The sequence below is a fragment of the Heloderma suspectum genome, chromosome 2 (assembly GCF_057233095.1).
Source record: "Heloderma suspectum isolate Gila_16-S chromosome 2, 16-S_ref, whole genome shotgun sequence".
Taxonomy (NCBI): Eukaryota; Metazoa; Chordata; class Lepidosauria; order Squamata; family Helodermatidae; genus Heloderma; species Heloderma suspectum.
In genome coordinates this window covers 27,033,936-27,045,077 of record NC_139459.1, presented here as the reverse complement: position 1 = coordinate 27,045,077, position 11,142 = coordinate 27,033,936, and the positions used below count along the sequence as shown (strand labels likewise).

General features: G+C 44.6%; 1 protein-coding gene across 2 annotated transcripts in view; it reads right to left on the bottom strand.

The window, feature by feature from the left end:
* The window catches only part of IL7R (interleukin 7 receptor), a 32,419-nt gene that overhangs the window by 4,283 nt on the left and 16,994 nt on the right, over window positions 1-11,142 (bottom strand). For both annotated transcript variants that reach the window (XM_084833045.1, XM_084833044.1), the window contains exons 4-7: window positions 8,011-8,165; window positions 5,635-5,809; window positions 3,608-3,698; window positions 1,824-1,899 (exon numbers count right to left, since the gene is read on the bottom strand). In XM_084833045.1, coding sequence (XP_084689171.1) covers window positions 1,824-1,899; window positions 3,608-3,698; window positions 5,635-5,809; window positions 8,011-8,165 — 497 coding nt within the window. The remainder of the gene's footprint in view (window positions 1-1,823; window positions 1,900-3,607; window positions 3,699-5,634; window positions 5,810-8,010; window positions 8,166-11,142) is intronic.

The following is an 11,142-nucleotide window of genomic DNA, read 5'->3' as shown; positions in this document are numbered from 1 at the left end:
TGGAGTCAGTGATGAACAATGCAATTCAACAAGTTCAGGGTGAATCAGCTTCACATGTCACTGTTTTCTTACAGGGAAAGTACCACCATATCAGAAATCGCATGAAAGCTTCCTTCTCTACTGGAAAATGATGGTGAAAAATAAAATAAGAATGTTTGCGCGTGGGTGGAGAAAGAGAGACTTTCCTAGCATCTTAAGTACGTGGAACCAGAATGAGGGTGTCTTTGGCAGGGTGCAAATATCTGTGGGTCAAATCCATATCTGATGTGCTCCCATGCACACCCAAGCATGCAGTGTATTCTGCATCCACAGGAAGGTATGATTGCAGTACTAGCATGGTCAACAGGATTTCAGGCAATGCTGCAGTGGAACCACAGCTCAAAGGATCAAAGCAACAGGACTTTTTGATTAGCAGGGATGATGACATCATCTGCTATCCTTCCCCCCACCCCCCTGCTTCCCTGTTTCCTCTCCACTTAGTTGCAACCTTCACAGTAGCTGCGGTGAGGAGAATGTAGCTGGGCGGGGTTGGGGATAGTTATGAGCTATTGCTGTTGTAATGCAAGGTATTTTGGGTGGCTTCGTCTTGAACGGGCAATTAAGACCCATTGACTTTATGCCATACCTGCTCTTAGTAGAAATGAAAATAACTAGAACTGGATTGTCAATATGGATCAACACCACTGACTGCATTTCTGGACTCTCCTTGGGGGCATGGCTATCAGGAGTGTGATGATGAGTGCCTGCACTTCAACATTTTAGGGAGGGGACTGCACTGGCTGCCTATTTGCTACTGGGCCATGTTTAAGGTTTTGGTACTAGTGTACAAAGCTCTAAACAGCTTGGGACCAGGATACCTGAGAGAGCACCTTCTCCCTTACCAACCTGACCCATCACTGAGGTCATCAGAGGGCATGCTCCTGGTGGTTCCACGTGCACCCATGGCCCAATTGGAGTCCGCCTGGAGAAGACCCTCCAGTGTGGTGGCCCCCTTTCTATGGAACTCCCTGCCTCTGGAGGTCAAGCAGGTGCCAACATTATGCTGTTTCCAGCACCTCCTGGAAACATATTTATTTCCGGAAGCCTTCCTTGACTGACCAGCCATGATTTTATCGGAATTCAGTTTCTTTCTTTTTTTAAACAATAGTAATAACTTTTTTATAGGGGCCGCGGTGGCTTAGTGGTTAAGACGCTGAACTGCAGACTGGAAGGTCAGCAGTTCGAGACCCGAGTGCTGCGTGACGGAGTGAGCTCCCGTCTTCAGGCCCAGCTCCTGCCAACCTAGCAGTTTGAAAGCAAGAAATTGCAAGTAGATAAATAGGTACCGCCTCGGCGGGAAAGGTAACAGCGTTCTATGCATCTCGGTGTTCAGTCATGCCAGCCACATGACCACGGAAGCGGCTTCGGGCAGCGCTGGCTGTTCGGCTTAGAAACGGGGATGAGCACCGCACCCTAGAGTTGGACACGACTGGTTGGGGACACCTTTACCTTTTTACCTTTTAATAACTTTTAACATGGTGTTTTATTAGTCTATCCTGTTTTGTATCTTTTATTATTCACTGCTCCAGAATCTGTCTAGATGTGGAGCAGTATATAAATGCTGTATATGAACAAACAAACACATGTTTACAATGACACCACTATTTGCAAGGCCAGTTATTCACGTGCACTTGTGATAGCCCACATGGTTCCTTCCTGCTCTCAGCATTTATTTGACCTAGCAATTTGAAGCAGGGTGAAAGTATCATTTGTTTCCCCTCCTGCTGAGGGCTGACAGGGCTAGTTCTCATGTAAGCTTTGCTGTAACAAACAAACGCACAAACCTTTCTTAGCTTGTGGCAGAATTTATCCAGAGTTTTCTCATGGTTGGGGAGGGTGGGCCACACAAGGGGTTTGATCCTGAAAAAGGAGAGAAAGCAAACATAGTGGTGATGAGGAACATTTTTACAACATCATTTGTGAATGAGCTTTAAAGTGCAGCAGCAGAAGGGTGCCACCGCCCAGATGCAGCTACTGAGGGCTGTTCCAAATATTATATTCAAGAAGTCTGCTTCACACTGGTGCTCAAGAATGTAATGTGTGAGCCCGCAGCTCACAGATACACAAAGCGGCGACTTTTGTGACCTCTCACATATATTTCAGAACACTGGAGGTCAAGCTGGGAGCTGTCACAGATCTATGAGTTTCCGGTTCACACATTCAAATGTGGATTCTCAAAGGCATCCCACTGTAATAAAAAGTGTTGCTTGTGCATTTATAGGATTGTCCTTGGAGTGACTCTCATGACTATATCCATGAGATATAGTTCCCTCCCCCCCAGCCCAAATCCATAACATCTGTGGAAGGAAAACTTACAGAATCTACCATGAACCTCTCTTGGGAAGTTCAGTTACAGAGTCTCCCTTTCCACAAAGAAGGATCTTCAATTTGCAGCCCAGTCCTCTTATCAAAGTTCTTACACTACACTGGAGTCTATTTAAGGTGCTCCCAGATGCGGAAGAAAATTTGATGGATTAGATCCAGACTTAGTCATACTTAGAGTAGACCCATTGAAATCAATGTGAGCTTAGTCATGACTAACAAGTTTGATTTCAGTGGATCTACTCTAATGACTAAGTCTGGATCCAACTAAATGTGTAGAATCCATTGGATATACATTATGAGCAAACTCCATTGTACAAGATCCTACCAATTCGGCAAAGAAGTCTCTGTAACCCTCAGTCCAATCCTTTATCAAAGTCTTTACCTTAAATTTGAAGAGTCCTAGCTGTCAACGTTTTCCAACGTTTATGCTATGCTATGCAATCATATTGTTTACTTGGAAGTCCCATTGTATTCAATGGAGCTTACTCCCTTGTACAGCTTCCTCCAACATGGTGCCCTCCAGATGGTTTGGACTACAACTCCCACATTCCTGAGCATTGGCTATGCTGGCTGAGGCTGATGGGAGTTGAAATACAAAACATCTGAAGCACACCAGGTTGGCAAAGGCTGTCCTGATGAGTATGCTTAGGACTGTAGCCTTAGCGGATGAACGATCTGCTGATGTATAGTCACACCAGATGCTCCCAACGCAGCTGTCAACTATACCAGTCCCCAGCCTGTCTGTGGCTAGTCCAATCATACTAGCAAGATTAGCATGTGAGGTGGAGATGGGTCAAGCAATGGTATCTCCAGCTCCCTAGGATACCAAATTTCTCTAAGGTAATTCCCATTTCACTTCGATGTTACAGTTACTCAGCTGGCAAAACTCACATCTGAGATCACCATTAGTTCATAGTGGCTCTAGCACAATGGCATCCAAGCTTATCTGGGTTTTTGCACTGTTCCCATCCATATCAATAGTGGAGTCTGGTGGCTCCGAAGTCAGTGGAGCGGTGAATCTATTCCAAGTTTCAGGCAGAACCAGTCAGAATTCTAAACCACCTTGGATAGCTTCTTTAGAGTTCTGACTGGTTCTAACTGAAACCCGGAGTGGATGCACTGCCCCACTGACATCAGAGCCATCAGCCTCCACTGCCTATCAGTAGGGCTTGCATGGGAGAAGACTCTAGGAGTTAATTGTAACCTTAGCGCCACTCTTTGCATAAAAAGCATCTGAAATTACCTGTTTTTCCAAAATATTGGGATGAGAGAAATTAGAATGAACAGCACAGTGAAGGTCACAATGGGTATTATCATCTTGATAATGTCATCATCTAAGAAAACAAATAATACATATTTAAACATTTTAGTTATAGATTCTTTATTACGGGCCAAACTAGAGGTGACATTAAACGTGTATGGCACTGCGGTGCGTATGTCTTGTACCAGAGCTTCAAGCACCTTCCCTCCTGCAACACCAGAACACTCACACACACCCCTCAGACACACTTCCCAATCCCTGCCCTCATCTATACCATCCATGCTTCCTTTCTAAAATTGCAGTCCTATGCAGGCTCACATGGAACTCAGTGGGACTTACTCCTGAGGGAGCCTACGTAGGATTGCTCTGTTCATCCGATCCACATGCACATACTCCCCAGCCCTCAAAGGAAAGGAAAATGTCCCCAACACCAAAGGAAAGAAAGAGAAAGGCCAGAGGCTAGGCCAGGGCGGGGAGAAGCAGCAAGGTTAAGAGATCGGGAAGGGAAAGAACAAGTCCAGAAACTGGGAGCGAAGAGAAAATAGTGATGCAGAAGGGAGAGAAAGAGCAAGGCTAGACACTGGGAATTGGGAAAGAGAGAGAGCAAAGGGGAAAGGTCTGTGAAGGAAGACTGGACAGGGACAGGACTGAAGCAAGTTCTTCCTTCTCTTCCTGCCTACAGGATCAGTGGCAGATTCAGGAACAGGAAGGAGAACTTGGGGCATCCAAACTTTTTTCCCAAGGTTTCAAGGGGAAGGAGGGAGACAGGTCTCTCCCCTTTCCCGCACCTGGCATGCTACTTCAGTGCACGGCAAGCCACATACGGCACCTTTGGTTAACCTCATTGAACTACCAGCTTCTCAAGCTTCAGCGATTAAACATCAGAAACGTCAGAATGTAAGGGAGACCTGGGGCTCATCTACACCAGGCTTTTACTTCAGTTCTGCTCCACCCCCAAGTCAACCATGTCAGATAACATATGCCCCTCCCCATAGCTAATGTGGTGTTTCTTGCCCTAAATCCGTTTTTTTTAAAAATGCTATTTGTGTCAGATTTTCCAGTCACGCAGCTTCTGTGCTGTTTGGGAGCCCATTGGACCTCAGCTGGCTGCAGTGCGGGCTAGGGGAAGCGCCACTGATTTGCAGAAGGGAAGAGCTGCGCGGGGCCAGGGCTTATGTCTACCCAGAAGTAACTCGTTGCCTTGAGGATGGGAGCCAGCCCTGCTGCTTTGAAAGGACACAGTTTTGACCCTGTGCTCAGTCGCTGTCTGTCCCTGTAGCTGAGCAGGAGTGGGGAGGGGAGCGTAACGAGGCTGTTACATACGCAAGTGCAGAGGTATGCAGAGCCTTGCTGATATTATCTGCTGCGCTGAGTGGGAGTGGGGAGAGCAAACCTCCATGCTTCTCCGCACCTACCTGATCAATGACGTTCAGTTCTACTCGTTTGCCCCACGCAAATGGATTTTTTTTTAAAGTATACACCGCATTACTGGCTACTGTTTGCCATGGGAGGAGCTAACCTGATTTCATGGAAATCTGTATTTAAACGGCTCAAAACCCGTTTCCATGTAGATTGACTCCTTCAGTTTGGGGTAACTTATGCAACATGGGGCTGGATCCAAGATCTGTGTTGCACAAGAGGAAGGGCTCTGTTTGTGGACGTCATTTGCCTGATTTTGGGGATCCCCCTTCCACACACACAGTTCACCTCATTCAGCAGGGACCTATGACTCTCTGTGTAGCATTTTCAGGGGGCTGGAGAGGCTGATATGTGAAGGAGGGGGGCAGAAAGCCCACTTCCACCAGCACAGTTGATCCAGTGTAAATCTGGATCCAACCCAGCATATTTTTTTCAATTTCAAGCTCCAGTCAGCATGATATGAACTTAATCAAAATGAAGATCTTTACTGGATATTGCTTCCAACTTGGTATTTATCTGTTTTTTATTTATAATGTTACTTGTAATGTACATTGATTTGCAATACAAATAAAATCAAAGCCTGTACTTACTATTTTCAGTTGACACAATGGCTGCAGTTTCAAAGTATCTAGAGGAGCTCCATTCACTCCATGAGCCTTTGAAATAATCTCCATTGGGCTTTGACCGGACTTTCATCTCATATTTTGTTCCTGGCTGTAATGTCTTCCCCAGAAGTTTTAACGTAACATATTCAGACTCCCTTGTCTAAAAACAAAACAACAACAATGGGGTGGGTGGGTAAAATTTGTTTTTTCAGAAAGTCAGAAAACAAAAATGACTTTTAGAACCAGTAAGTTTCCATCAATTTGTGCATATTTATTTATTTTATATTACACATAGTGACACGTTTATTATCAAACAGCTTACTATCTTTGAGAATCCTGCTAACAGTAAAGCAAAGATGCACTACATGATATTATTTATTTATTTATTCATTACATTTCTGTACTGCCTGACAGCCAAAGCTCTCTTGGCGGTTTACAAAAGATTAAAACCTTAAAAATACAATCTAAAACTAATAAAAACCATTTTCATACAAAAAGAATTAAAAACAATAATAGAAAGGACCAGTTAAAACGTTATCCTAAGCTGTCAAAATGCCTGGGAGAAGAGGAAGTCTTAACCTGGAGCTAAAAGGATGACAACAACGTTGGTGCCAGGAAGACCTCAGTGGGGAGAGTGTTCCATAAATGGAGAGCTGCCATTTTGGCATTCAAAGTACAGCATGTTCACATCATTGCCAAAATACATAATGACCTGTGAAGCAGCGGAGGCTGGTGGCTCTGATGTCCGTGGAGTGGTGAATCCACTCCAGGTTTCAGTCAGAACCAGTCAGAACTATGAAGGACCTATCCAACTCTAAAGGAGCTATCTATAGGAGCTCCACACCTTGGATAGCTCCTTTAGAGTTCTGACTGGTTCTGACTGAAACCCGGAGCGGATTCACTGCCCCACTGACATCGGAGCCACCAGCCTCCACTGCTGTGAATGATCTGGCCTTGGCCGCCAACGTATGTTTGGCCCCATCCATATGCAGAGGTAATTTTAGACCCTACCGGATGTGTCTCTATGTGTGTCTTAGACGGCCATGTGTGTTACTTCAAAAAATATGCACATCCGTAGCCACGTACATGCCCAGCCCACCACACCTTGACTATAAAATGTCTTTTAAAATAATAAGAAAGAAAGGATGCTGCAGCAAGCAGTGGAAGCCCTGGTGGGCTCTGGCCTATCCATGCCAATACAGATGCTCCTGCTGCTCTTTGGATGGCCATGTGGGGTCCCCTTGGACTACAGGTCCCCGGACCTCAGCCCCAAAGTCCATCTATAGGTTCACCACTGTTCACATGTCACCACTGAACCATGGGAATAGCTTCTACCTGATGCAGTCCCATCATGGCTTCAGCCTCGCCCTGCCATTGGAGGAGGACTGTAGCGCAATGGCAGAACACACACATTGCACACAAAAGGTCTCCAGATTCCAAACACAGATGTCAGATACATATTCAATGGATATCCAGCCTCGCTATCCCCAGTGCAAGATTTCCGGATAGATTTACAGTGCAATCCTATGCATGTCTACCCAGAAATAAATCTCATTGAGTTCAATGGGATGTACTCCCAGGTACGTGTGTATATAGGATAGCAGCCTTGAACGGGCAGATTCATTTGACCCCAGGAAGAAAAACAAAGTCCAGCGGAGAGGGGAAACAACCACAACCACAACAACAATGGACAGATATCAAATACCGAGGGAGGCTTGGAAGGCGGCAACAAGGGAGAGGGCCTTCTCGGTGGTGGCACCCCAATTGTGGAATGATCTCCCTGACAAGGCCCACCTGGTGCCAACATTGTTATCTTTTCGATGCCAGGTTAAGACCTTTCTCTTTTCTCAGGCATTTGGCAGCATATGATGAGTTTTAATCTGTCCTGGATTTGTCTTATGGTTATGGTTGATTGCTCAAAGGTGTTTTTAGATTTTGTCTCTGTGTATACTGTCTGTTGTGTGTTTTTATGTAAATGATTTTTAAACTTTGTATACTGTATTTTAATTATTTTTAATCCTTGTAAACTGCCCAGAGAGTTTCAGCTATGGGGTGGTATAGAACTGTAAATAACAACAACAACAACACATAAATTAGTCCACAGTACATTAGGCAGCTGTTACTTTTTATAGGCTTGGATCCAGGCTGCTTAGGTCCCATCGAAAGCAATTTGAAAAGATAGTTATGACTAACTTGAGTCCTGTTCATTTCAATCAGAACTAAGCGCAACTAACTTAGTCCTGCTCCAACCCATAGTTGGCTAGACCTTAAATAGATTTTTGTTTTGTTTTTTACATATTCAAAATTTAAAAACGGGGAAAGCATACTTATGCTCAGTTAAAACAAAACATTGTTACTTACAGTCCAGGGTTTGTTTTCCTGCCGGTAGGCTAATTCATGTATTAATTTGCGATCAAGGGTTGTTTCTGGCAAGTGTGGAGTGAAGAACTGAACAAAATACTCATTTGCCTTTCTTTGATATGTAATGTTTAAGCCAAATGGTGCTTCGGGTTTAACTGTAAATGACAATATAAAGAGAAAATAAGTCAATGTCATAGAAGCAATGCATGATCTCCAGTAGGGTAAAGTTGAGGGAACCTGATCCTAGGGATCATCTTAAGGCGCAGCAGGACAAGTAGGTTCCAGGTTTGCCGCTTCTGCTGCCTCAGCTTCAGCATGGTCCTAGGCCTGGGTGGGGACGGTAATGGAGTCTACTTGGATTGGGTTTGACTCAGGATTTTGCCATTCCAGATTTCCAGAATGGTTTCTCTATCTGAAATGTGCCTAGAGAAATTAGGTTATGAGGCAATTAAGAAATATAATTAAGAAATAGCAATTATACGTTCATAATACTAGAAGCCGGGGTCATCCCATGAAGCTGGTGGGAGATTCAGGACAGATAGAAGGAAGGACTTCTTCACACAGTGTGTAGTTGAAATATGGAATTTGCTACAAGATGGAGTGATGGTGACCAGTTTGGATGGATGGCTTTAAAGGGGGATTAGACAAATTCCTGGAGGAGAAGGCTATCAGTAGCTACCAGTTCTAATGGCTATATGCTTCCTCCAGTATCAGAGTCAGAGGCAGTAGGCCTATATACACCAGTTGCTGGGGAACATGGGCAGGAGGGTGCTGTTGCACTCATGTCCTACTTGTGGGTTTCCCACAGAAGGCTGGCTGGCCACAGTGTGAACAGAATGCTGGACTAGATGGACCCTTGGTTTGACCCAGCATGGCTCTCCCAGTATTTTTATGTTGATATGGTGGAATCTGTTTGGATTCAGGAGGAGTGTCCCTGCCGTTTGGATATCTGCATCTCTATCATTTGGATTTTAACATAGTATGGCCAAGTGGAGAGGCTTCTTTTGGCGTATTTGGCTTTTCATGAAATCTTAAATAAACAGAACTTAGAAAGAACCCTTCGTTTTATTTTTTCCCTATTTGCAAAGTTGTGCAAGTTACAATGGTGAAATGATGAAAGAAACCAGTGAAAAACAGTTTTGCGATATTTTTCTGCTTTTTAAACACCTGCGACATTGTGCAGTGCTGTAAAGTGCAACGGCAAAATGATGAAATGGTGGGAGTGCAGGATTTTATCGTTTATGCACTGTAACTTGCACAACTTTGCAAATAGGGAAAAAAATAAAATGAAGGGTCCTTTCAAAGTTCTGTTTTATTTAAGATTTCATGAAAAGCCAAATAACACCAAAGGGAAGCCTCTCCCCACTGCCAAATTATATGATAAGATCCAAGTGAAAGACACACAGATATTTGCACAATTTCATTACAATAGGGCAGTTTTTCTTAAATACAAATTATACACATACACCCATACACACTTTTCTGCTTTAAGGTAATTGGCTCATGAGCAGCTAAGGGCATAATCCTATGCACTGCTGCTTGGGAATGCTAGGAGTTGTAGGACTTTTTTTCAGTCTAAACATGCATAGGCTTGCACTTTACATTTCATAATCCGAAGTTCCAACTAGAATTAAACTGGAGCAGAACTAACCTTGTGTCATAATCCTGGAACACATAGAAGTGCACTGTACCAACTCTACTGTAGGTCTGGGCACTCAATATGCCCACCTTTGCATTCAATGAAGCACAAGCTACTAACAGCAGTGTAACGGAGCAGGGCTTGCGGAGATAAGCGCCGGCACATTTTGATTAGCAGGGACGCTGACATTATCCTCTTCTCCTCCCTCCTCCAATTTCCCTGTTCCTTCTGAGCTTAGCTGCAATCCTCAGAGAAGCTGGGGGCAGGGGGCAATGGATTTCCCCGGCAACAATATATGGTTCCCTGATGCAGTTCGAAGTATTTGGGTGATAGCTTGGTCTTGAATGGGCAATTAAGTCCCATTCACTTCACCAAAGGCCGGTTCCTGGTAGAGATGAAAACAGCTGGAACTGGTTTGTTGATATGGATCAACACAGCTGCCTCTGTTTTTGGACTCTCCTGGGGGATATGGCCATGGGGAGTGTCATGATGAGTGCCTGCACTTCAAAATTCACCACTACCCCACTGGCTACGAAGCACAGTGCCAATGGCATGAGGGGCTGGCAGTGGGGAAGCTTCGCTAGACGGGTGTTCTCTCACTCTGTCTTGAGCTAGGGTGGCCATGTATGAACCTTCAAAAAGAGGAAATGCATTATCAAAAAAGAGGACAAAAGAGGACACGCACTTGCCTAACCTTCTGCATATGCTAATGTATATCTATAGATCCAAATTTAGACAGTATTATTATAATTTAAATAAAACTACGTCTCACCATAGGGTAGAAGACTGTGACCAGGTGACCAGTGTGCCTTGCTCAGCCTGCTGTTCAGGTGCTGTTGATGGGCAACTTCAAGCCCCCTGCTCTCCTTTCTTACAGTTCTTTATCTTTAAACTGGCCTTGGACTAGACAACCCTTCAATAGGGGAAGCCTTCAAAATACAGGACATTACCCTGGCAGCCCTTCCAATAGAGGACCGTCTTCTGTAAAAGAGGATGCACAGCCACCCTACTTTGTGCTTGAAATTAAGTTAGGCCGGCCTGTATCATGAGCCACATCTGCCACTGGTAATACCCCCTCCACCTTACTAAAAGGTTTCTTTGCTTGCAAAGGTGGGACCAGAATTGGCAGGGAGGACTAGAGGAGCAGAGCTAGGGAGTGAACCACTTGTCTAGCTTGACCCAGACTTGAATGGTTCTGTGCCTGACTCAAAATTGGGCGACCCTTTTCAGTGGAGAGCATTCACATTTCAAGCCCCCTTCCTCACATTTCAGCATCACTGGACTGAAAATACACTGAAGCCAAAATGTGTCGAAAGAAACCAGTTCCAGCACATGTTAGAATGTCTGCCTTCCCTCGTATACGCCACAATGTATTGCTATCTTAAGGCTGCAATGCTATGCACATTTATCTGGATGTAAGTCGCACCGAGCAGTGAGGACTGGTGGCCAAAGCAGACACTACTTTTTAGATGTAGGTAAGCACGTACATTACT